Genomic DNA, 27621 nt, shown 5'->3' with positions numbered 1-27621 from the left:
CTAGCCGACAGGCTCGCTGTTTGTCCTGTATGCCTGTTTATGAAGGTGCCTCTCTATTTCCTCCCTGAAGACCATCATTCCCAGGTGGGAGTGAGAAGCTTCATTCATGGCTTTGGACTGGATACACATGCGGTACTGCTCAGGGGTCAGCTCATCCACACAGTGCTTTTCATGCCAAAGGTGGAAAAGACCAGGAACTGGAGTCCGGATCACGATAAGGTCACCATGTAAATATTTTCGATAAAGATGGACATCTTCTCCACCCCAACCTTTTACTTCCATGTCAAATCCACCTGTGTGATCAAAATGGACACTGTAAGTAACTGCCTACCAGCCAGAGCACAAGCAAACACCACAGAAATTTAAGTGTTCTGCTTCAGATGAGAGGGCATGGCATTCTCCTACATTCCAGGAGCTCAAGTTCAGTTGCTAAGAGTAACGAAATGAAGTTAAACATTTGAGAACACTTTGTAAACTTTTTACAGAAAGTCAAATAAAAGAGAAGTAAATATTAATCACCTATATTCTTAACACCATTAATATTTTATAATGTTTTCTTTTCCTATTCTTTGAAATACAACTTTTTCTGGGATACAGAAAACTTCCCAGAGGAGAAAACATAAGGAAGGGCCAAATGGAGACAGTTATAGTTCTACTAAATGCTATGATACATCTCAGCTTTTCTTCCTTGTGGATATGAATAAGCTTTTCCAATATTAGATGACATAGGGTATTGAAAATAAATGGTCTTTGGTTTGGCATTTAAAGAGCCTGAAAATCATCATTCTGTCCTTACAAGTAAAAACCTGAACAAACTGAAAAATCAATAATTCCTCTTAAATCTCACTCAGAGGAGTGGGGTCAGAGACAAAACTTTGTACCCAGTTTGGGAAGACGGACAGGCAGGCACAAAGAATCACAAGTTACAGAAAAAGAAATCTCTGTAACTGCCAGATTGCTAGAGGCTCAGTATAGACAAGTTTGAGAGTAAAAACCCCAGAGACACCCTTTCACTTGTGAAGGTTTTACTCATAGGAGTTAAACTCTAGGGGCTTTACCAAGTCCTCATAGTGAAGACCAAAGGAAGACAAAGGAGAAACCAGAGATGAACAAATAAAGCAACCTAACTGAAGGGGATGGAGAGAGGAAGAAAAGTACCTAATGTACATTCACAAACATATAAAAATCAATCACTAGCCGGGCGTGGTGGCGCACGCTTGTAATCCCCGCACTTGGGAGGCTGAGACAGGAGGATCGCGCAGGTTCGAAGCCAGCCTCAGCTACTTAGTGAGGCCCTCTGCAACTCAGTGAGATCCGATTTCAAAATAAAGAATAAAAAATAGGGCAGGGGGTGTAGCTCGGAGGTCAAATGTCCCTGGGTTCCATCCCCAGACCCGCCAAAAAAAAAAAAAAAAAAAAAAAAAGGTATAAAATAGGTCTGGGAGTATAACCTGGAGGTAGAAGGGCTTCCAGGAGCCCCAGTAACCCCCCACACACAATCAATCACTAAGCCAAACATGAGAAGGAGAGAGGGGGAAGGAACGGGGTGGGAACTAGGAAAGGGATAAATAAGTGATGTGTGCATGTGTGCCTCCACCATCTTGTACCCCATTAAGATATATGACTAGAGCCGGGTGTGGTGGCGCACACTTGTCATCCCAGCATTCGGGAGGCTGAGGCAGGAGGATCGCAGTTTGCGGCCAGCCTCAGCTACTTAGTGAGGCCCTCTGCAACTCAGTGAGATCCTGTTTCAAAATAAAGAATAAAAAATTGGGCAGTGGGAGTAGCTTGGAGGTCAAATGTCTCTGGGTTCCATCCCCAAACCCGCCCAAAAAAAAAAAAAAAAAAAAAAAAGTATGACTAGCTGGGTGTGGTGGGCACGCTTGTAATCCCAGCATTTGGGAGGCTATGACAGGAGGATTGCGGTTTTCCTCCAGGCTCAGCTACTTAGTGAGGTCCTTTGCAAATCAGTGAGACCCTATCTCAAAATAAAGAATAAAAAATAGGACAGGGTTGGGGTGTAGCTCAAAGTAGAATGTCCCTGGGTTCCATCCCTAGTACTACAAAAAAAAGTATGACTATAATGCACCAATAAAAAAAATTTTTTTTTAAAAGAAAGATCCTCTAATACAAAGTCTTTTTTTTTTTTTTTTTTTTTTTGCGGGTCTGGGGATGGAACCCAGAGGCATTCGACCTCCAAGCTACACCCCTTGCCCTAGTTTTTATTCTTTATTTTGAAACTGGGTCTCACTGAGTTGCAGAGGGCCTCACTGAGTAGCTGAGGCTGTCCGCGAACCGCGATCCTCCAGGTTTCAGCCTCCTGAATGCTGGGATTACAAGCGTGCGCCACCACGCTCGGCACAAAGTCTTAAACTTACTCACTGCCCCCTCTTCAGAAAAATAAATTACTCAGCACTTCTCCTTATTTTTAGTCAACATTCCCCTACTGCACCCGAGGCTACTCCATCTTTGTAGATCATTCCAGCATTCCCTGGGAAGGGGATGGGGGAAAGCTAGACATTTTGAAATATGCCAAAGAATTATTCATGTGGCCAAAACCCAGGAAAACTGTTTAATCAGAGCCCAGCTGATCTGGGAGAAGGGAATACCCAATTCTAGCCCATTCTAGCCATCCTGTCCTTGAGGAAAGGAGGGGCTATGAAGGATGTGTGACATTCATAGCCACTGCAACACTGAGACCCAACCACAGTGTCTATGTCAGCCCTCCTGCCACACCTCCCTCCGTTTTACTAAAAGCCTACTGACTGCAGTTCCTGTGGGTGGGGGAGGTGTGCTTGGGCTTGAACCCAGGGGCTTTCCACCAGTACATTAAGCCCAGCAAAAAACACCTGGAAGATAAAGTAATCACTAGAGCCAGTTTCAGAAAGATGTTGGAAGTATCAGGCTGGGAATGTAAACCAACATTGGGTCATATGTTAAAGACTCTAAATCAGAATGGAGACGACATGTAAGATGGGTTACATAGACAAAAAGAAAATTATGAGAAGGAATTCGAAAAGAATGGCAGAGATCATAAAGACTGTAACAGAAATGAAGAACACCTCTGATGGGCTTATTCTAGATGGGGCTTGGTTGAAGAAAAGGCTCACTGTGCTTGAGGCTATGACAATGGAAACTTCCCAAACTGAAAAGCAAAGAGAAAAAAGATAGAAAATAAAGGAGTAGACTATCCAGCAACTGTGAGACAATTACAAAAGCTGTAACATGCACGAGGGAAAACCAATAGGAGACAAAATGAAGACGGCGGCAAGGGCTTCAGGGAAAAGCAGTGTTGCTTTCTTCCTTGCCAGTCCAGCCCACTAGGTGGAGCTCTACAGCAGGCAGGCAGGGAGGAAGTGGGTTTTACTGCCCCTACCCAGCCTGGACTCATAATAAAGTAGGCGTGTCATTCTGTTTTAGGATTAGTCTGCTACTGTCCCTGTCCCTGGCTCCTGAGCAAACACTCAGAAACTCATCCCAAGGGAGGAGGAAGTTCATACAATTAAATGGTTCCAAAGGAACTATTTGAAACAAGGTGTAGAGAAGTTTAACCCTAAGGGTGCTGTTGAACATAATGACGTTTTTTGTTGTAAACAATTAAGAGGGTGGTAACTCAATGAAGGTAATAAGCTCAACTACAGGCCAGCTAGTCTGCTAGAGGATCAGAGAAAAAGAGAACTAGGAAGAGCCTTTGTGGATGCACAAGCCAGCTAGTCTACCACAGGACCAGGGAGAAAGACAGCCAGAGAGACCCCTCTTGGAACTACAGGCTAGTTCGTCTCCCAGAGAGCCAGGGAGATAGACAGCTAGGAAAATCCCTTCTGGGGTCCAAGCCAACCTCAAAGAGTTGCTTTAAAAACTATCCCTGATAATACCAGTATTTGGCAAGCTGAGACAGGAGGATCGCTGGTTCAAACCCAGACTCAGCAACTTAGTGAGGCTCTCAGCAACTTAGCGAGACTGTTTTCAGATAAAAAATAAAATAGGGTTAGGGGTACAGCTCAGAAGTAGAGTGCCTGCCAGGAGTGGTGTCACACGCTTGTAATCCTGGTACTTGGAAAGCTGAGACAGGAGAATTGCAGGTTCACGGCCAGCTTCAGCTACTTAGTGAGGCCCTCTGCAACTTAGTGAGACCTTGTCCTAAAATAAAGAATAAAAAAAATTGGGCTGGGATGTAGCTTGGGGTTAAAATGCCCCAGTACTGCCCCCTCCCCCCCAAAAAAGAATCCCTAGCACCAAAAACAAAACAACTCCTGAAAAGAAACCCAATTTAATCTGGTCAAATTGTGGAGCAATTAATGTTCCTGAGTGTTGTCAAAAACAAGACAGTGATTAGTCAGTAGGTGAACCCTAACAGTTGAGAGAGATATCAACAGTCATGGAAAGAGACCAAGAACCCTGTTAATTCCAGGTCCACCGCAGGAAGACTGCACATGCCCTAAGGAGGGATATCAGAGCTTTCATAGTGCTGGGGGTGGAGAAGGGGCTCAATAAACAGTCCAGCCAGAGCAATAAATAAATAAGGAAGGAAAACCAACAACAAGCCTGGGTATGGGGGAAATCACCATCCAGAGTTGCACAATACAGTTCCTAAAATGTCCAATTTCAAAAGGTAAATTACAAAGCAAAGAAACAGGAAGATGTGATCACCCCTCTACCCCACCCAGATGTTCCCTTTTAGAGACAAAGATAGCCGGGTATGGTGATGCGGGCCTGTAATCCCAGTACTTGAGAGGCTGAGACAGGAAGATCACAGGTTTGAGGCCAGCCTCAGCAACTTGGTAAGGCCCTCCACAACTTAATGAGACCCTATTTCAAAATAAAAAAATAAATAGGTATGGGGTATAGCTCAAAGGTAGAATATCCCCAGGTTCAATCACCAGTACCATTAAAAACAAAACAAAGCAAAACAAAATAAAAACAAAGATTCCAAAGCAGACATTAGAGTTTATTTTTATTTTTTGTTGCTACTGGAGATTGAACCCAGGGGGCATTCTACCTCCAAGCTCCATATATTGGTACTGGGGTTCCTGGAAACCCTTCTACCTCGGGCTATGCTCCCAGACCTATTTTTTTTTTTTTAATTTGGAAACAGGGTCTCTTAAGCCAGTGTGGCTGGCTTTGAACATGCGTGATCCTCCTGTTTCCACCTCCCAAGCACAGGGATTACAAGTGTGAACCACCATGCCAGGCCCTTTGAAACAGGGTCTCACTTAGTTCATTACAAATATATTTAAAGCATCAAAAATAATTAATTCAACTGGGTGTGGTGGCACATGCTTGTAATTCCAGTACTTGGGAGGATGAAACAGGATGATTGCAGGTTTGAAGCCAGCCTCAACAATTTAGCAAGGCCCTTCGCAACTTAATGAGACCCTGTTTCCAAATAAGAAATAAAATCAGGCTGGGGGTTTAGTTCAGAGGTAGAATGTCTCTGGGTTCACTCCCCAGTGCCACACACACACACACACACACACACACACACACACACACACACACACTAATGATTAAAGAAGTGACAGAGTGTGAGCAGGGCGTGGTGGCACAGGCTTGTAATCCCAGCATTTGGAAGGCTGAGACAGGAGGATCGTAGTTCAAGGGCAGCCTCAGCTACTACTTAGTGAGGCTCTTTGAAACTCAGTGAGACTCTGTTTAAAAAAATAATTGCCCGGCGTGGTGACGCATGCTTGTAATCCCCATGCTTGGGAGGCAGAGACAGGAGAATTGCGCAGGTTAGAAGCCAGCCGTGCTGGCTTAAGAGACCCTGTTTCCAAACAAAAAATATATATAAAAATAGGTCTGGGAGTGTAGTCCAGAGGTAGAAGGGCTTCCAGGAACCCCAGTACCACCACCCCCAAAAAATAAATAAAATAAAAAATAAAAAATAGGGGTGAGGTGTAGCTCTGAGGTAGAATGCCCCTAGATTCCATCCCCAGTACGTCAAAAATAAATAAATAAGTAAAAAGATGTAACAGAACACAAGACAATATCTCATAAAATAAAGAAAATTACTGCACCAGGCGTGGTGGCACACACTTGTAATCCCAGCATTTGGGAAGACTGCGGTTTGTGGACAGCCTCAGCTACTTAGTGAGGCCCTCTGCAACTTAGACCCTGTTTCTAAATAAAGGATAAAAAAAGAGGGCAGGGGGTGTAGCTTGGAGGTCAAATGCCCCTGGGTTCCACCCCCATACCCACAAAATAAATAAATAAATGAAAGAATAAAAGAAAGAAAATTACTAAAGAGAAATTGTACTGGAAATTCTGGAGTTATTTTTTATTTTTTAGTGGCACTGGGGGTGGAACCCAGAGGCTTTCTGCCTCCGGGCTCTGCTCCCAGACCTTTTTTATATTTTATTTGGAAACAGGGTCTCACTAAGTTGCTGAGAGCCTCACTAAGTAGCTGAGGCTGGCTTCGAACCCGTGCGATCCTCCTGTCTCAGCCTCCCAAGCGTGGGGATTACAAGCGTGCACCACCACGCCCGTCGAACTCTGGAGTTAAAAGGTACAATAGCTGCAATGAAAAATGCATTAGAGCAACGTAACAGATTTGAACTACAAAAAGACTCAGACAACTTAAAGACAGATTAGTAGGGTATGCGATGTGATGAGTGGAGTGAAAAAAGAATCAAGAAAATGAACAAGGCCTCAGAGAGTGAGGGTAGTACTGAGTGCACTCATCAACCTTGCCACATCTACAAGAGGAGCACAAGGAGAACACAGCGAGACTGAAGTAGAAAAACACATAAGGAAATAATGGGTGACGCTTTACAAATGTGATGAGAATATTAATGTACATATTCCAAAAAATCCCTACAACCATAGACAGACATTTCACTACACAAGATATTTAAATGGCCAGTAAGCACATGGAAAAATGACCAACAACCTTAGCCATCATGTATTTGCTATAAACAAAGATCATAGTGTGTAATGAATGAGAATGTGGAAATACTGGGACCCACAGCCACTTTGGAAACACCATGACAATGCCTCAAAAGGTTAGACACAGAATGTGACCCAGCAATGTACTCCTAGGTAAGTACCTAAGAGAAGCAAAAACCTATGTCTATACAAAAGAATATATATAAATGTTCATAACAGTACAATTCATAATAGCCCCAAAGACGAAAAAACCCTGAATATCAACTTACAGATTAGACAAAATGTGGCCTAACCATATGGTGGAACATCAGCTGGCCATGGAAAGGAACAAAGCGCTCACGCATGCTACCACGTGGACAGCGTTTGAACACGTCATATACTGTCTGTGACCTTTTATCACTGGACAACTACATTTACATCAAACGCTCAAGACAGATTGGTAGGAAGCAGATTAGCAGATGCCTAGTTTATGGGAGAGGAGGAATGGTGGGACTGCTAATTGGCAGGAGATTTCTTTGTGTGGTGGTGATAATGGGTAGGGGGATTTCCGAAACAAATGGTTTATTATAAATATAAATGTAACATTTATCTGGAATGTGCATAAGATATATTCCTTTTTTTTTTTTTTTTCCGGTGGTACTGGGGTTCCTGGAAACCCTTCTACCTCCAGGTTACACTCCCAGACCTATTTTATATTTTTATTTGGAAACAGGATCTCTTAAGCCAGTGAGGCTGGCTTCAAACCAGCGTGATCCTCCTGTCTCTGCCTCCCAAGCACGGGGATTACAAGCATGCGCCACCACGTTGGCAATAAGATATATTCTATGACTTTTTTCTCTTTGGTGGTATTGGTGTTCCTGGAAACCCTTCTACCTCTGGGCTATACTCCCAGACCTATTTTATATATATATAGTTTTTTTTTTTTTTTTTAAAACAAGGTCTCTTAAGTCAGCAAGGCTGGCTTCAAACCTACGTCTCCTGTCTCCGCCTCCCTGCAAACCTGATCCTCCTGTCTCTGCCTCCCAAGTGCAGGGATTACAAATGTGTGCCACCACACCCGGCTATTCTATGACTTTTACTATGCTGTTGAAAGGAAGCCTCTCAATGAATCATGAGAAATGGAATTTAGTTTCAACTTGCTTTACTGAACATTCTGACATTTTTCTTTTTTGTGACTAAGACTGAAAATGGGGTGGATTAAGCCAGATTCCTTACCACATCTTTGGGATCGAGGGGGTGGACAACTAAGTCAGTGACTCCAACTCTCCCTCTCCCACTTCAAATCTGAACTAAAAGAGAAGCTCTTTTTTCCTTTGTCTTAAATACTGGAATTTTGATAACAGTTTAGCAAACAAATGAAAAGAACTTCATCTCTAAAAAAAAAAAATAAAAGTCCTTAGACTAGATAACCCAGCATTACTCGCAGCTGTAAAAACCCTGGCGCATAACAGCACAACGATCTTTTGTAAGAGCACTCCAAGTATGTGTTTTAAAAAACTAGTTGTGTTTTAAAGAAAGTAGTAAATATCATTATCCTATTATCTTTATGACCTCATTTCTGCTAATCAAAGACATTAATTATAAGCTCATTTTGCCTTTTATTTCTCCAGATGTAACCCCAGATACTCTTTATTTAACAGAAGAACACTCAAGGTCTACAGCAAATACGTAAATGTAAGGTTTATTTACCAATGGTCAGGAAATCTGATCGATACTGACAAGTCATTCCAAAGCCAAAATCTCGCCAAAAACCAGAATCCTTTTTGTGAACCTTAAGTTAAAAAAGAAAAAAATTCAATTTAATCCCTTAAAAACTAGAAGTTTTAATCAACATTGAAACCAGTTATTTTCCAAAAGATACTTTATTTCTGTGATTAATAATGGATCACATGCACTTATTAAATGTATATAAAAACAAAAAAATAGTCATCTGCATAAGCAAAGGATTTTTTTACCACTTGCAATCTAACTGAAGCCAGGTGTGAGGTGAGGTCAGTAAGTCCAGCAGTGTGGTCCTGTCCTCAAGGGCATACATTCCAGGAGAATAAGTGTTCTACAAGCACACACTGACGCTCCACGGCCCACTCCATGCAGAGCTTGTTCAGGTCCTACCCAGCACCTCTTCTCCCTGCCCCCTCCTGATTGGTACTGTTCTGTTCTGGGAATTATCTGCCCCCAGGTAGCCCCCAAGCTTTAGGAAGCTCTTGTCACCTGGTACCTTCTGAGTGACTCTACACTAGTGAGACAGTGGACAAAAATCAGTCCAACGACTTACAAGGGAGGTTGTTGGGAACTTGGGAAAACAAGGGCTTCTAAAGAGCCACTAGAAAAGACACTCCCTCTTTTTCTATGGCCGTGGGCTAACTGTGGCCTGCTGCCCACTTTTAAATAATTTTATTTACAGCGGTGGAGTTGAGTAGTTACAGTAGGAGTCTATGGCTTACAAAACCTAAATTTTCCTATCTGGCTGTTTTCAGAAAAAGGCTGCTAATCCCTGGTGTAGGATACAGATACAAAGCTTAGAACTGCCAAGTCCCTTTCTACTATGAGGGAAAACAGCCTTAAAAAGAAGCTGTCCCTATTAAAGTCCAAGTAGAGACAAAAAACAAAAGGCAAATAAACACATGCACATTTCAGGTGGTTGATATGCGTCAGGCTGGGGAAGAATGTGACAGAGAAGAACCCTTTGCAGCTGGCACAGCAGGCTTCTCTGAGGAGGTCAGTGAGGCAGGCTCTGCGCAGAGAGGTGGGCATGTTTAAGCAGGAGAGACTAATATTTACAAGAGTGGGGACAGTCTGAAAATGCTGTTGTGTGGAATGGGAGAACCAGTTGGAAAACAAAATGAACCAGGCAGTCCAAGGGCTAGGCTTAGGGTGGGCTGGTAGATGAGGTGTGCGTTACCTCTTCTAGAATGTAAAGCTACTCAAGGATGGGACTTTCATAGCTTCTGATTATTGCTATAGTAGTCCCTAGTATCCATGACAGTGCCAGGCACATGTAAACTTTCCATAAATATGTGTTAAAGAATAAGTAAGTGAATTTTAGGAGCAAAATTTTGGTGGAAGAACCAAGACTCTGGTAGTCTTATCTCTTTAGTTAAAAGATATACTTCATACAAAAAAAGTAAAACATCCACTTCCACATCTTTACTTAACACCAATTTTGATTTTATAAATACAATGACCTTGTAGCTTAGTTTCTATGAAAATTCTTCAAATAGTACCAGACTGGGGAAAGGCCTCATTCGTTTTATCTGATTTTTAAAGCCACACGCTTTTACTGAGGAAAGCAGAAGGAACGCAGCTTCGTCCTGTCAGTATTTCATTGCATTGCCTCATCTGTCCTTAGAATCACGTGAGTCTCCAGCCTCAGTCCCTCCCGGAACAGCAGGCCCACAAAGCCACCTGGTGACACGCGCACCCTGGGTGTCTAGCGGGCAACACACGCCACTGTGGCTCCAGCTCAAGTCCTTCTTTGTCCTCTCTCAGCTCTCCTGGTCCCGGCATCTGAGCCATCGGCATCCTCTGCCAGTTCAGCCTCCCAATCAGACCCGAAGCTCTCTCTAGTTATACCCCACCCAGGCCAGTCTGCTCCCTGTTCACTGCAAGAGGCCAAGTGGCTGCTTCCCACGGGCACTGCAGTCTGTTCTCCCTCCAAGTGCGCTCTGCACTCACATACAATCCAAACGCCTCCTCGGCCTCACAGACTGGGCTGGCCTCCTGCGCCTTGCCTGTTGGCTGTGGTCCAGCCACCTCAGGAGACTCCACAGCTGTCCCTTCTACTGGAGTGACCTGCCTCAGGCACTGTTTGGCTGCTCCTGCCTGCCATCTGAAGGTTCCTCTAACAGCCCCTTAGCAGAAAGACCTTCCCTCCTTTCTTTCTTTTTTATTTTACATTTTGTGGTACTAGGCATTAAACCCAGGGGCATTCTACCTCCGAGTTACATCCCCAGCCCTATTTTTTATCTTTATTTTGAAACCCGGTCTACTGACTTGCAATTAAGTAGCCAAGGCTGGCCATGAACCTCGATCCTCCATGTCTCAGCCTCCTAAAGGCTGGGATTACAAGCCTGCACCACCACATCCAGCCTCCAAGTTCTGATTCTTTTCCCAACAAATCATAAAATAAAACTGTAAGCCAGGCATGGTGGCACATGCTTATAATCCCTGCATTTGGGAGGCTGAGACAGGAAGATCATGGTTTGTAAACAGCTTCAGCTACTTAGGCCCTTTGCAACTCAGTGAGACCCTATTTCAAATAAAGAATATAAAATGAGGCTGGGGTGTAGCTTCGAAGTAAAATGCTCCTGGGTTCTATCCCCAGTGCTGCTAAAAACTAAATAAATAAAAAAAGAAGACTGTAAGATTTTTAATGTTTTCTCAAATTACCCCAAATATATGTTTATTTTAAGGCTATTTTCAACATGTATTCATATTTGCACATGTTAAATTTTCTGTTTATTAAGATTTCATAGTATTAGTTTCCTGAAATGTTTGGTGCATCTTGGTTAATTGCTACTTGTTTCAAAATTACTTTTCAAAAATCCGTAGCTCTCAGCCATGATTGTCATGGCCTTCTCCAGTAAGAGCAGAGTAGGGCAGAAGGTGGTTCCTGGAAGAATGTGCCCCTGGTAGCGCATCTCTGGAGTCTAGGGGCTCCTATCCACCCTGATCTGCCTCTCTGCTGTAGAGACCAAACACACTGCTGTAGTCTGAGCGTAGCTCCTGTGATGCTGCTGCTCAACTGGTCCAGGCTCTCTCCACTCCCTGTCTGCCAGGAGCCTGGAGGACACCCAGGAGACTCATCTTCATTCACTGTTCTCGTGACCATGTTCTGGCTGCTCTCTCCTCCAGCAATGCTATGCCAACTGTTGCCACCTGAGAGAAATTGCTCTAAACTATGTCTACTGATGGCGTCTCTCATTTCTCAATACTAATGCCTGTCTGTCTCTCTTTCTATTATATTGCGGACTGAAGCCAGAGGCGCTCTACCACAGAGTCACATCATTAAACCTGCTAAATTTTATATATATATATATAATATATATATATATTTATATATATATATATATATATATATATATATATATATATTTTTTTTTTTTTGCGAGTCTGAGGATGGAAACCAGGGGCATTCAACCTCTGAGCTACACCCCCTGCCTTATTTTTTATTCTTTATTTTGAAACCAGGTCTCACTGAGTTGCAGAGGGCCTCACTAAGTAGCTGAGGCTGTCCTTGAACTATGATCCTTATCTCAGCCTCCCGAATGCTGGGATGACAAGCGTGCGCCACCACGCCTGGCTGTTTAATTATATTTGAGACAGGATCTTACTAGGTTGCTGAGACGGGCCTTGAACTTGTGATTCTCCTGTTTCATCCATCTGAGTGACTGGTATTATAAGCACGCACCACAATAATTCATTTTTAAAAAATTTGGGGTATCAGATAAGGTAGATGTCGGAGCTCAGTCTGCCACTTTGCCACAGACGAGGTGGAGGGGGTGTGTGTGTGTAACTCCAGCTCTCAAGCTCTGTAAGGTGTTTGTATAAAGATAATGCTGGCTCCATGAAATCGCTTAGGTAATTTTTTTTTTTTTTTTGCGGTACTGGGGTTCCTGGAAGCCCTCTACCTCTGGGCTACACTCCCAGACCTTATATTTTTATTTGTAAACAGGGTCTCTTAAGCCAGCACAGCTGGCTTCAAACCTGCCCAATCCTCCTGTCTCTGCCTCCCAAGCGCAGGGATTACAAGCGTGTGCCACCATGCCCAGCTAGCTTAGGTAATTTTAAGGCATTAAAATTACTGTTTGAAAGTTTGGAAAAACTCATCAATAAAACATTATGTTTTTGCACCTACAAGGTAGTTTTTTGATAACTGTTCTAATTTTTTAAAAGGCTCTTAGATTTTTCAAAGCTTCCACCTCTTTTATTTATATAATACTAACAAGTTGTCTTGATATTTTATAAATTCTCAAATATTTCCTTTTATATAGAATATTTTAAACTTACTACATAAAATTGATTTCTCTCAAATTATATTTTCATTTCTTTTATTTTTTGTGATACTGGGGATGGAACCCAGGGACATTCTACCTCCGAGCAACACCCCCAGTCCTATTTTATTATTATTTTTTTTGTGAGGGGGGGGTCTGGGGATGGAACCCAGGGGCATTTGACCTCCGAGCTACACCCCCTGCCCTATTTTTTATTCTTTATTTTGAAACCGGGTCTCACTGAGTTGCAGAGGGCCTCACTAAGTAGCTGAGGTTGTCCGTGAACCGCGGTCCTCCAGTCTCAGCCTCCCGAATGCTGGGATTACAAGCGTGCGCCACCACGCCTGGCTCCTACTCTATTTTGAAGCAGGGTCTCACAGAGTTACAAAGGGCCTTTCTAAGTAGCTGAGGCTGGCCACAAACCTGGGTCCTCCTGTCTCAACCACCCAAATGCTGGGATTACAAGCATGCGCCATCACACCTGGCATCATATTTTCATTTTCAATGTTGTGGTTTCCTCCCTTTTTTTTTTTTTATTCTGGAGATTGAAACCAGGGGTATTCTATCTCTGAACTATACATCCAGCCCTTTTTATTTTTTATTTTGAAACAGGGTCTCACTAAGTTGCTGAGGGTTTCACTTGATTGCTGAGGCTGGCCCTGAACCTACAATCCTCCTGTCTTGGCCTCCCAAGTACTGGGATTTCAGGTATGTGCCACTACATGTGGCTGTGTTTCCCATTTTACTTCAAATCTGCCCAATTTATGAGTTTTAAAAAATTATCTTTTCACATAAACAATAAGTTCCTATATTTGTCAACCTATTTTTACTTCGTTAATTTCTGTCCCGCTAATTTCTTTCCTTCTGGTTTCCTTGAAGTTTTTATTTAAATTGACTTCTTAGCATATTTGTTTCTACTTTCTTAATGTTAACATTAAAATAGTATAATAAATGCAATTGAGAAATTCTAACAAAAGCTACAGTGTTTCTAGCAGTAACTTGCCAGTGTTAATTTCTTAATTTTGAGAACAAATGAAACAGGTTATGTAAGATGTAACATTAAGGAAAACTGGATCGAGTATAGGAATTCTCAACTTCTCCCTAAGCCTAACTTTATTTCAAAAGAATAAGTTTATCTAAAAATTTTAAAAAGCTTACATAAGCCAGGCATGGTGGTGCACGCTAGTAATTCCAGAACTTGGGAGGCTGAGACAGAAGGATTACAGGTTCAAGACCAGCCACAACAATTTAGTGAGACCCCCAGCAATTTAGTGAGATCCTGTTTCAAAATAAGAAATAAAATAGTGCTGGGGGTGTAGCATGGAGGTAGAATGCCCCTGGGTTTTACCTCCAGTACTACCAGAAAAAAAAAAAAAAAAGCTTATGTAGGTATAGTTTGACAATAAGTTTAAGTTTTGATATATGGTAGTCTCATTCTATAATTTTCTTTTCTTTTTTTTTTTTTTTTTTTTTTTTGGTCGTACTGGGGATGGACTGTGGTCTGAATGTTACCCCTACCACTTCTACCTCCGGGCTACACTCCCAGACCTATTTTTTATATTTTATTTGGAAACAGGGTCTCTTAAGCCTGCTGAGGCTGGCTTCGAACCTGTGCGATCCTCCTGTCTCCGTCTCCCAAGCGCAGGGATTATGAGCGTGTGCCACCATGCCCGGCTCATTCTATAATTTTCTATCTAATTTCCTGTAGTATATTATTCTTAATCTGAAAGAATAGATTTAATTTTTTTTTCCCCCCGGTCTGGGGATGGAACTCGGGGGCATTCAACCTTCGAGCTATCACTTAGTTTTGAAGTAAAAAAATGTAAAAGGATTTTGTTGCGAGTGTGAGAGATAATATGGAAATGTTTATCCTAACCTTGTTTTAATTTTAACTTTGCTTTCTACCTAAACAAACATATTCAACAGTGTAAAAAGTGTCACCAGGCTTGGTGGCTAATGCCTGTAATCCCAGTGTTGGGAGGCTGAGATAGGAGGATCACAGGTTTGAGACCAACCCCAGCAACTTAGGGATTGTCAACAACCTAGTGAGACTGTGTTGTAAGCAAAAAATAAAAAAGAGCTGGGGGTGTAGCTTGGATATGGAATGCTCCCAGTACAAAAACAAGAAGGAAGAGGAGGAGGAGGAGGAGACGACGACTCACCAGCTGCTGTTCCACAGGAGGCGGCACATCCTGGTTGGCATAAACAATGGCAGGATTGTAAAGACTGAACACCACAGGGTAAAACACCTTTTTACCTATAAATATATATACATTTATATTATACAAGGAAGCTATAAAATGAATCTTCATTACTATATCTACTGAGGCTTTATTAAGGTCCTTTTAAAATCACCTATGATAATTTTGTCTTAGTAATACTGTATTTTACCAATATTCAAGCTACAGAATATTATGTTGATTTGATGACCATGATGACGCTATTGCAGCATATCAGAAGGTAAGGCTATAAAACTATACTCTGCAGAAGAATAGAGAAAAAACCTTCAGGGGGCTTCAGGTCGATTCCCTTTGACTCTAGGGAGGCACATGAAGGTATTCTCCCAGCTATTCTTTAGATTTAGCCATCTAATACTAGTGACTTCATTCCATAAACATCAACAGATGTAGATTAACCTTGGAGAAACATCTAGAAATTTCTGTTAAATCTACCCTTCAAACAGATTCATTAAAAACAGTAAATACAAAGAAGTTGGGAAGATAATGGTTAGAAACATCTGATGTATTGGCCCTTCCAGAAGACCCCTGATATTAGTGTTCAAACTGATGGCACTTACAGGACCCTGAAGAACGAGTCTATCCCCCCTCAGTGGACAGTGGCCCTCCTGGAGCTCTGGAGTGACCTGGCAGCCTTTTCACAACCCTAGCAGAGACTCACAACTCCTTCATTCACACCCATTTAGGGTGGAGAGGCAAATCTATTTCTGGATATAAAAATATTTCTTTTATACTGAACAAATATGTCTCCTTCTGCTTCTGTGTTTCGGGCTTCATGCTGTCTAGAGTAACAAAAACAAACCTCACCCACATGTACTCACTAGGCTCTCAGCCACTGACAACTGTCTCTGGTCAAACATGATCAATAAGAAATTAGTCGTTTGCTAAGGTGCAGAGTTCAACACAAAAATATACTGTGATTCTTTCATTTAAAAATTATTTAATTGGCAAATGAAAATGTATGTACGGTGCACAGTGTGTTCATATCTGTGGATTGATTAACTCATGGTGATTATCTCTCATCTACTTCTTATTATTTTTTGGTAAGAACATTTCTTAGCATTTCAAGTATAATACATAGTTACTGCAGTCCCCATGTTATACGCTGTATTTCTCCTGTTGAGAATCTTTAATATAGAAATACATTTTATATTTAAAATTAAATTTGATTTATATTACTGCCATTTGCTCATTCATTTTCAAAAAAATCCAAGTCATATGGCAAAGTATAGCAAATCTCCCCAAAGTGCATAATCTGGAGTCCCCGCCTGTTGTCTAGCCCTCTGCATCAGGGTGCACATGCGTGTGAGTGTGTGTGTGTGAGTATACAGCAGAGAGTGGACACTGTCTGCTTGAGGCTGAACACCTGACTCTCACAACTCCACATCATCTGTGTGGCTCTCTTTCTGACCTGAGTTGCTTTCTCCCCATCAATTTCTGGACATCTATTTCTTTGGCTTCTTTATTTTGCTTCAAATGTAGCCATTGGAATTCGGTTCCAAAAGAACAAAAGATATTTGCTTCACAGGGTCAGATTTTCAAGTTCTTACTCAGTATTCCAGCTAAATTATTCCTAATATAACTTAAGAAAAAACATTCTAGGGCGTAAGTAAAATTTTCTTCCCCTCAAATTAACCTGATTCAAAACATAGGACATGCTAACACTGTTCTCAACTCCGTACTCAGCTCGTCTATTGACGTTTTACGCACCTGGCTCAGCATTTAATCGGCAGCTGTTAAGGAATTCGGCTGAGAAATATATATCAACATCACAGAAAAACATCAAGACCTCTCCCTTGTCCCAAGCTCGGGCACCCACATTTAGTCCTCGTCCACGGTTAAATTCTTCATTCAGTGAGACCAAGGTGTAATTGTGAAAATTAGACTCACTATGAGGAAAGCACATACAGCAAATGGTAAATCCCACTTTAACAACGCTTTTCCTTCAAGAGAACTTACAAACTATGTTTTATGCTTTAAATATTTTATCATGTTGGTTCCACATTCACATTGGCTTCATGTGTTTGATCATCACCAGGGACAGATATTCACTAAGCATCACAGTTGAGGAAATGTGCTAGCAACATAAGACTTAAAAAGTTACCGCACGGCCACTGTTCCTCAAGATATTAAAAATCTATTGGGGAGATAAATACACATGGAAAAAGAGCCATGATGTTTGGTAATCAATGCAGTCTGCATAAAGAGAGTTTTCCTGGTGTGCTTCAGGTCTTTGCACAAACGCCCCTCATCAGAGGTACAATTCCGATGCCACACGGGAAGCAGCCCCATCTTCCACTCTTGCATCTCTGTTCTCTCCCCCAGCTTTCATCTCTATCTTCCTTTCTTTCTGTCACCAGATAGTTTGTTTGAATGTCTGCCTATTCCATGGAGCAAGGATTTTGTTTTGTTTGTTACTATGCACACAGTGCTCTTCAGGATAGGAGTTTAATAAATATTTGCTGAATGAATGGATGAACAGCAGTTGTGTGTGTCGGGGGGAGATCACTTATATCTGGAGTTGTTAGAGAAGATATGAGAAATGGAACGTAAGTTATGCCTGGGTGAAAATCCTGAATTCAGTGCCATGAATGTAAAGTCATTCTCAAAAGCAAAGAGGTGAGAAAGTAGAGAGCATTTTAGAGAGCACTCAGGCGTCGGGCCAATCAGATGGGGACCAACAGGAGAGATCAGGCCAGGAGCGCCTTTCATGCCAGGCTGAAGAGAGTGGTCAGTACCCTCGGGGCAAGGGGGACTCTTCTGCTGGACCACTTGTTCTCACACTGAAGCCTCCAAACTCACAGCACCAGAGGAGACGCACATTCTCAGCCCCACCCAGACAATGGCTCAGAGGCAAAGGGTGGAGCCAGATGTTTCCGTAAGCCCTCCAGGTGCCTGTCACTCAACTGGAGAACCCAGGCACTAGAATTCAGCTGGATCAACAACAGGAGCAAGTGAGGAAGACCCTCTTACAACGGCACAGCAGGAGTGATGGAGATGCAAGCAGAGGCTCCAGTGTGGAGTGGGCTCTGCGCCCAGGGCTCTTCTCCCCACCTACGGCATGTAAACCTCTTCCCTCTTGTGTGGAAACTGACCAGTACCACTCGCATGCCCCGCACCAGGAGTAAGCGCTGGTCACAGAACACCCCTCACTCTGCCCACCCCAACCATGTCATTTTCTGGGAATGGGGACCAGGCTCAAGTGGGGCCAATCACAAAACCCCCACCCCACCTGGCCAGAGCGACTGGCTCAAGATTGGGGAAATGTCCTTCCTTGGGATTATCTCAACTGGAGCTGGGAGAAAGCTCTTTCCTCTCTGATGACAAAGCTGAGATGTGAGCCCAGAGCCACCAACAGCCACATCCCTCACCATGTGGAAGAAGCCAGTCTGCAACAGGAGAATGAAGTCAACATGCAGAGAAACAGGCAGGACGATGACAAGAGAATGCTGGGGTTCCAGGCCCTGAGACCCCAAGGGTCTTTCTTCTCCAGATTCGGCTGTAACGTCCCTTTTACTTCTGGGAGGTATCCAAGACTCTCCAATGCTGTTCCCATGTTCCTTAAGCAAGCTCAAGTTTCTAACATTTGCCACAGTTGAGTCTTGACAACACAAGGACAACTTCAGCAATACCAGGACAGGTGCTTGGTATTTAGTAGAGTGAAGACCAGTAAGGAGGGGAAGAGGGAGGGATGACAGAGGGAGGCGGACTGGCACAAGGTGGGGCAGTAGCAAGGCAGGGACAGAGGAAAGGTCCTGTGGTAAGTATGAAGTCACTCGCCAGAGGTGATTACAGGTAAACATGAGTGAAAGACTCTGGCTCTCAGAGCCTGGGGCTCATGAAAGTAGCCTGACTCTGAGCTGAAAGAGGGCCACCGCGGACTGGTGTGGGGAGGGGAGACAGCGAGCCGTGTGTATTTATGTACATCAAGGCTGTAAGAGGCCCTGCAGGGAAGGGGCAGAGACTCACAGCTGCGCCCAGTCTTCTTCCCACTACCCCAGCCAGACTCCCAAGCAGTGTATCTGGAACACAGTAGTTGGGACTCAATGAATGTTAGTGAACAATTAGAGAAGAGGGACTGGCCAAAGCTGGACTGTTAGGGAATGGCCACGACTAGCAGAAAGGTAAAGGAATAACTAAAGGACATGGAGTTGGTATGGTTAGAGAAGACAATCTAATATTTACAACATATTTACGTTTACAAAATATTTACATTTAGCAAACATAAAAACACTTTAAGAAGGAAGTGCTGGTTAGGGTGTCAAATGTAAAGCCTTGACTAGGGAGGATAACAGAGAAAGGCTGACTTTGGCTGCTGGGCCCTATCTTTGGGCCCACACCTTAAGAGAAGAAAACACTGGGATCTAAAGAGTAAAAAGTTTAGTTTCAAGAAATTATGAATTAATTTATTCAAACCTCTGAGAACCTACTATGCACCAGGCACTATATGGGCTGCTAGGCTCTAGATCTGCTGTTCTGTGAGGGTTGGCTGTGAGAAGACAGAAATATATCAGTGTCTCCTGCGGAGTTTTTGTTTGTTTTGTTTTTAGGATATGGGAGACCCAAGCATCATTTACAGAGGGAGAAGAAGGAACTTGAGGAAATGGAAGGACAGAAAAGTGACAACAGCTCAGGAGACAATGGTGCCGACATGCCAGCATTAGACTTGGGGAAAGGGAAAGCAGCCTCACATAGAAAAGCAGAACACCCGAGCATGCCAGGCTGCTGCAGAGTAGCGCGGGCATGGAGGTGTGCAGGGCTACACGTGAGAGGGGGAGCTTACCACCACCACCACCACCACCCTCCTGCTCAGCCAACTTGTACAGCAGCCATTCAATATTACTGGCTCTTTAAATATCTAAAATCCTTATTCTTCAAATAGTGTTATACATAAGACTCCACTATGGACATGGCTCACCAACCTTGCGACAGATTCTAGGGCAGACTTGACTTTAGACAGTCCTTCTTTACCAAAATACACCACTGTGAGATGAATCATCTTGTCCTGATGAATACAAACATCCCTAACAGAATTGAAAAATAAAGTGTGGTCAAGAATACATAGGAGGCACTACAAATTCACAACACAATCACACAAAATAAGTCCCTACTGCACAGAATAAAATCACATGACGCGTTCTATAAACGTAAAAGTGCCAATACTGCTGAACTAGTGAAGGCATCAAAGCCAAAGCACACAGCCCTGCCACGAGCACAGCTCTTAGCAGTCCAGGGCAGGAGGCCAACACGCACTGCCACATCTCAAAACATTTCTGGGACTTCTGCTTTAGGATTGTTTTCAGAAGCAAAATTATAAGCTATTCAAGGAAGTAATTTTAGTTAGTTCAGAACAAAAAAAAAAAAAACTCAAAAGCTATTTTCTACTCAAACCAATTCCAAAAATTATACTATTATCAAGAATAATTATTTACCATGACTAAGATCACTTATTTAAAAGAATAACATAGCCTCTGAAGGCAATTCCAAGACAGTTGATTACAAAAATAACTTAGGTAATTAGCTCTCAAGCAAGGTATTTCAAACAAGTTAAACTCATCTAGAGGTATGACTCTATTTATCATGCTGTGGAATGGTGTTAGCCAACCTTTCAAAACAAGAATAAAGATTAAGCTGGCCATGGTGGCGCACACTTGTCATCCCAGCATTCGGGAGGCTGAGACCGGAGGATCGTTGTTTGCTGACAGCCTCAGCTACTTAGGCCCTTCACAACTCAGTGAGACCCTGTTTCAAGATAAGGAATAAAAAAATTGGGCAGGGGGTGTAGCTTGGAGGTCAAATGCCTCTGGGTTCCAGCTCTAGACCCGCAAAAACAAAAAACCAAAAAAAAAAAAAAAAAAAAAATTAGAACCAAGCTGGGCATGGTGGTGCACGCTTGCAATCCCAGCATTTGGAAAGCTGAGACAGGAGGACTGTGGTTCACAGCCAGCCTCGGCTACTTAGTGAGGCCCTTTGCAACTCAGTAAGAACCTGTTTCAAAATAAAAAATAAATCAGGACTGGGGTGTAGCTTGGTAGAATGCCCCTGGGTTCCATCCCCAGTACCGCAAAAAAAAAAAAAAAAAAGAAAAAGAAAAAAAAAGATTAGAACCATAGACTACTGAAACTAGTATGTTAAAGTAATTATAACATGGCAATTGTTTATTTTAAACAGAAAATCAATATTTTCTCAAATAATTATTCTAATACTTTAATACTTTAGCATTTACAAATATTCAAATTTAATGACAAAAAAACCCATACATACTCTGCTTCCCAAGAGGGCATAACCTACTCACTTATTTGTTTGTTTGTTTGTTTGTTTGTTTACTGTGGTACTGGGGATGAAAACCAGGTACATCCTACCTCTGAGCTCCACCCCCTGGCCTAATTTCTTGTTCTTTATTTTGAAAAGGGTCTCACTGAGTTGCAAAGGGCCTCACTAAATAGCTGAGGCTGTCCACAAATCACGATCCTCCTGTCTCAGCCTTCCAAATGCTGGGATTATAAGTGTGCACCACCACGCCTAGCACTTACTCTCATTTTTTGATGAAGGTTTATATTTCTAAATTTATTTCAATTTTAAAACTCAAAATTATTTTCAAGAGAATTCTTTATCTTGTTTGGGATGGTAGTTTGTGAATGTATACATTTGTCAAAAGTCATGAAAATATGACTTATTTTCCATAAAATATTCTTTAAATTTTACTTACAACATATAAATTTTAATGTATACAAAATATGTTTCCATCAAGGCATTTTTAAGCATTCAATTTGCCCTAACACATAAAGGTCATCAACTTCAGTTTCTAAGCCTGGTGTGGTGGCACAGGATTGTGATCTTAGTACTTGGGAGGCTGAGATAGGAGGATCAATGGCTTGCAGCCAGCCTCACCAACTTAGCAAGGCCCTCTGCAACTTAGTAAGACCCTGTTTCAAAATATAAAAAATAAAACATGGCTAGGGGTGTAGCTCAGAGGTAGAATGCTTCTGGGTTCCATTCTTAGTATCACAAAACTTTAATTTCTAAGAGTTGTTACCTGTATTTACTTCAGAGTTAAAACTGTCATGAAACACAATATACTATACAAGCTTTAAGAAAAAGCAGAATATGCCAGGTATGTGGTGAATGCCTGTAATCTCAGTACTCAGGAGGCTGGGATGAGAGGATTGTTAGTTCAAGGCCAGCCACAGCAACTTAGCAAGACTGTTTCAAAAGAATAAATAAATTAAATAAATCAGCCGGGTGTGGTGGTACATGCTTGTAATCCCAGCATTTGGGAGGCAGAGACAGGAGGATCGTGGTTCGAAGATAGCCTCAGCTACTACTATTTAGTGAGGCCCTTAGTGAGACCCTGTTTCAAAATAAAGAATAAAAAATAGAGTCGGGGATGTAGCTCGGAGGTAGAATGCCCCTGAGTTCCATCCCCAGTACCGCAAAAATAAATAAATAAATAAATAAATAAATAAAAACTTAATAAAAGGGCTCGAGATGTAGTTTGTAGATAGAATGCCCCCGCATGCGCACACACACACCCCAAAACAAAAAGAAAAAGCAGACTATATAAAAATAAAGATCTCTTAAAGCCTATAAAATTATTCTATAATTCTAAGCAAAATGTGATTTTTATAAGAACTTAGCCCAATTGTAAGGTCCTGGCCATTACCTGAAGTTCTGCATGAACTGGGCAAATGTCTCAGTTCTCTCAGCCAGTGGCACGATGATGTTAATGACTGATCTAGTAATGTCAACGATCTCACTCTTCACTTTCATGAGTGGTCCGAAAGGGCGGAAGAGGCTCACATGTCTGTATTCCATAAGGTCTGCTTTCTTAAAGAAGAGTTCATACTGCGTGCCCTTATCTCTCTCAGTGCGATAGTAACCTAAAGAGAGAGTCAGCAACAAAGACACGTTCACGTCAAAGCTCACAAGCTCAACAGAAGTACAGACTTTACCCTAAACCCAAAAGTATTAAACCAGACCTAAAGGGTTTTTATCTATTTGTGAAAATACTTATTCACACTGTATATTCAGTAACAACCATTCCTTAAAGAGGAGATTTTAAAAAAGGCTTACTCCTCTGCTATATTACTCAATTCATAAAATATGCTCCAAATAGTAATTACCTCCTTTTTCTTTTTTTGGTAACTGGGGATTAAATCCAGGGCACTCCCAGACCTTTGTACTCTTTGGTTTTGAAATTGTCACTACATTGAAAAGTGTCACTGAAAGTGTCACTACATTGTGGAGGCTGTCCTTGAACCTGTAATACGCCTGTCCCTGTCTCCCAAGCACTGGGATTGCAGATGTGCACCACCATGCCTGGCTAATTATTATTTTTTACACATGACTTTTTAAAATACAAGAGCCTATCACTACAGTAACCATTAAAAAAATTACTTATAACAATACTGAATTCTGAGTCCAAGAGCCAAAACTTCTCTGTTGCTCAGTTTGGTTCACCAAAAATGAATGAAGTTCCTTCATGTCAATCACTGATGGTAAAGAGACCACATGGCCTCGGTTTTGAGGACCAGTCTAGTGAGAAAGACACTTAATGAGTGAATTCAGACAAAGAAAGATTAGTATAGATTTTAAAACAGTGATATGAAATGATTTTATGAGAGAAGTACAGAAGTCCACTGGGAAATAAGATTTTTAAGTGAAACACTCAAGAGAGGTTAGCTAGACTTATAGATGTATGTGTTACTCAGTCCATATCGGGATAAAATGGTGAAAGACACAGACGTACGCGGACACCTCCGAGGTTTACAGTGTGGCAACAGAGAGAAGCCAGGAAGCGGGCAATGCCACCCACGTACTGAGCAAGTCCTACTAGAGAGGCCGCAGTGCAGGGGCGACAAGCACATATACGAAGCACTGCAATCTTAGACTTGAGGTTGCAGATGGCTTTCTGCAAGAAGTAGCATCTGAGCTCAGGTCTGGAAGGAATGGGGGCTTCTCAGTGCTTACAAGTAATTATTTTAGGGGAGAAGGTAGTGGCACAGTAGAAGAAAAGCAAGGTACAAAATATGTCCATGCAAAGAAAACCCTGAAAGTGGTAGTATCCAACAACAGTCATAAGCAGAAGCTGCAAAATATAGAACTGGCACAGCTTCCTTTCTTTTTAGACAAAGCTAACATGTGGACATATCACACATTACTTACTCTTATTTCCTCTGCAGCTTTCAATTCTCCCATAAGCTACACACATAGAGTGAGAAGACAAAAGCTGATCTTCAAGAACAGTTAGAAGAGTTTTGAGAGAAATAATTCATAAAAGATGGCAGGAAGTGACAGCACAAACAAGGAGTCCACGGGGAGAACTGGCTCAAATGCCCGGCACAGAACAATGCTCTGCCTGACGGCCACCAGGGACTCAGCACACTCCCCTAGAACACAAGGGAGAACGTGGTGATCTGGGTCAGAAACAACAAGGCAAAGACCGCGTACATGGCCAAATACGCAACCAAGCATAACAGAACCTTTTAAGAAATATTTATATCCAAAATGGATTTAAGCCTGCAATTAAATATCTAGCAGGTTAGAAACATATAATTATTCCTGTTTTGAGCAAACAAGAGGTATCTTAAATTTATAGCAATGTTCCTTACCTTTAAGTCTTGTCCCATCGTAAAAATCCCATGCCCTTTCTGTAATCTGCTTTAGGAAAATAGGTTATTTCCTTACCTTTCTAATGCCTCAAATGCAAAACTCTGTATGCCTCTGGGTGTTCTGGTATGCATGTGCTTCTACCTCCTCCAAAGCAGAAAATAACCAACAAACCACTAAATTAGACTTTTTTCTTTCCTTATCAAATAGTCTTCAAATTTTGAGCCTTAGTTCTGTGTGTGTGTGTGTGTGTGTGTGTGTGTGTGTGTATGTGTAAATGTCTCGAGGGAGAGAGGTAACTGGACCTTCTACCTCCAGGCTCTAACTCCAGCCCAATTTTATTTATTTGGAAACAGGATCTCACTAAGTAGCTGGGGATGGCTTTGAACCTGCAACTCTTCTGTTTCAGCCTCCTAAGTACTGAGATTATAGGTGTGAGCCACCATGACTGGCTTAGTTGACATTTTTCCAAAAACATAAAAAGAGCAGGTGTAGTGGTGAACCCTTGTAAGCTCAGTACTTGTTTCAAATAAAGAACAACAACAACAGCCCCATGTATCCCATCCCTAGGGCCGTGGTGGTGGGGGAACACATAAGAAGGAACATCAAGCTGAGTACAGTGGCACATGCCTATAATCCTAGTACTTGAGAGGCTAAGAAAGGAGGATTGCAGGTCAGAGGTTAGCCTCAGCAATTTAGCAAGATTATTTCAAAATAAAAAATAAAAAGGAGCCAGGCCCACACTTATAATCCCAGCACTTGGGAGGCTGAGACAGGAGGATCGCACAGGTTCAAAGCCAGCCTCAGCTACTGAGTGAGGCTCTCAGCAACTTAGGGAGACCTATTTCCAAATAAAGTATAAAATAGGTCTGGGAGTATAGTTCAGAGGTAGAAAAGCCCTTGGGTTCCACCCCCAGTACCACAAAAAATAAATAAATAAATAATAAGCTGGGGGTGGTGGCACACACTTATAATCACAGCATTTAGGAGGCTGAGACCTGAGGATCACAGTTCGCAGACAGCCTCAGCTACTTAGTGAGGCACTCTGTAACTTAGTGAGACCCCGTTTCAAATAAAAAATATGGCTGGGGTGTAGCTCAGAGGTCAAATGCTCCTGGGTTCCATCTGCAGATCCACAAAAAAAGTAAATAAAGGTAGATAGATGATAGATAGATCGATTGATAGAAAGAAGGAAAGGAAGGAAGGAAAGGAAGGCAAGAAGGAAGGAAGGAAGGGGAGAGAGAGGAAAGCCAGGTGTAGTGGCGCATGCTTGTAATCCCAGATTTGGGAGGCTGAAACAGGAGGACTGTGCCAGCCTCAGCTACTCAGTGAGGCCCTTTGCAACTCAGTGAGAACCTATTTCAAAATAATTAAAAATAGAGCTGGGGTTGTTGCTTGGAAGTAGAATGCCCTTGGGTTCCACCCCCAGTACTACAAATATAAATAAATAAATAAATAAATGGGATTGGGGATGCCAGGTGTGGTGGCACATGCTTGTAATCTCAGCATTTGGGAGGCTGAGACAGGAGGATCTTGGTTTAAGGACAGTCTCGGATACTTATTAAGGCCCTCTGCAACTTAGTGAGCCCCTGTTTTAAAATAAAGGAAAAAAAATAGGGCTGGGAGTATAGCTCAGGGTTTCCATCCCCAGTACTGAAAAAAAAAATGGCAAAAGGCTAGGTGCACTCTGGTGGCAGAATACCCTAGGTTCAATCTCCAGTACTAAGAGAAAGAAAAGGGGTGAGGGATCAAGATCAGATAAACGATGATGCAAAGCATACATATGCCAGTGCAGACGCAGTCCACAAGAGCCTCTCAACCTTAGTAGTTAGCATTCTTGCACATGTAGGTTTGCATTTAGTCTGTTTGATCCTTATTCTCTATTTTTATGAGGTTCTCATTATAACTTTTTCCAAAAAATCACTGTAAATTATCGGTGGAGTACTGAGGAGGCGGAGACAGGAGTATCTGAGGTGTGCATCAGTATCAGCTGCTTAGTGAGGCCCTCTGCAACTTAGTGAGGCCCTGTTTCAAAATAAAGAATAAAAAATAGGGCTGGGGGTGTAGCTTGGAGGTAGAATGCCCCGGGCTCAACCCCCAGTTCAAAAAAAAAAAAAAATTTCTTGGTGGAATGAAGTAACAACTTAAATGTTTTAGTACTGGTTAATGACTGACAGTCACATAAGTACTAGTGCTGTCATACTAACCTAACTCTTTAACAACATATCTTTCATATTACCTTCGATGAAATCATTTTCATTAAATATAAGTTTCTCTCCAAGGGGATCCTCATCTTCCTGGTCGTCATCTTCGTCAGGATTATTAATGACTTCAAGGCCAGCTTCGATAACTTCTACCAATTCGTCGCGTTTGTCTTTTCTAACTGGCTTTTCTTCAGGATGGCGAGTGAGACCCATTTCCAACTGGAAAACTTTCATTAAGGTGAAACTTTCAAAGGGAATGACTCCATACTCACTGGGTAGCTTGGCTCCTACACTAACTTCAGCCTTGTCAATCTGGGAATGAAGAAATTCTAAAAGATCACTAGGTGCCTGCTCTTTGTTGACCTGGTAGCTTATGCCATTAGCCCCTGCATTCTTTCTCTCTTGCATCGCTCTCATCTTCTCGCTCATTTCTTGTAATTCTTGCTTTAGTTGGGCAATTTGGCGTTTCAGACTGGTTGCCCTGGTTTGATAATGTTCTTCCTGCTCCTGTAGGAGGGCTTGATAATACTCTTTCCCATAATTTTCCCCAATGACACCAGGAAGAGATGCGTTTCCATCAGTCTGTGGGGCACATTCCAGAAGGTACATAAATAGTATCAAACTGCAGAGCAAGGCAAGGCCCAAGAGCAGCCAGTGGGTCCGGATGGAAAGTACGGATCCTCTTCGAGACAT

General features: G+C 42.2%; 1 protein-coding gene across 3 annotated transcripts; it reads right to left on the bottom strand.

Moving 5' to 3' along the window:
• CSGALNACT2 (chondroitin sulfate N-acetylgalactosaminyltransferase 2) lies at window positions 1–27621 on the bottom strand (the record flags this gene model as incomplete). Of its 3 annotated transcripts, XM_080696967.1 has the most annotated exons (7): window positions 1–293; window positions 8575–8656; window positions 15041–15135; window positions 16826–17004; window positions 20038–20139; window positions 22779–22995; window positions 26964–27621. In XM_080696967.1, the coding sequence occupies 7 exons, from the start codon at window positions 27619–27621 to the stop codon at window positions 1–3; spliced, it is 1626 nt and encodes a 541-aa protein (XP_080553093.1). The 3 variants fall into 3 exon arrangements, with proteins under 3 accessions (XP_080553093.1, XP_080553094.1, XP_080553095.1); XM_080696968.1 differs by lacking the exons at window positions 1–293; window positions 15041–15135 and having other exon boundaries at window positions 8571–8656; XM_080696969.1 differs by lacking the exons at window positions 1–293; window positions 15041–15135; window positions 16826–17004 and having other exon boundaries at window positions 8608–8656.

Source organism: Muscardinus avellanarius (assembly GCF_963383645.1).
Source record: "Muscardinus avellanarius genome assembly, chromosome: 6".
Taxonomy (NCBI): domain Eukaryota; kingdom Metazoa; phylum Chordata; class Mammalia; order Rodentia; family Gliridae; genus Muscardinus; species Muscardinus avellanarius.
This window is presented reverse-complemented; position numbering and strand designations above follow the sequence as displayed.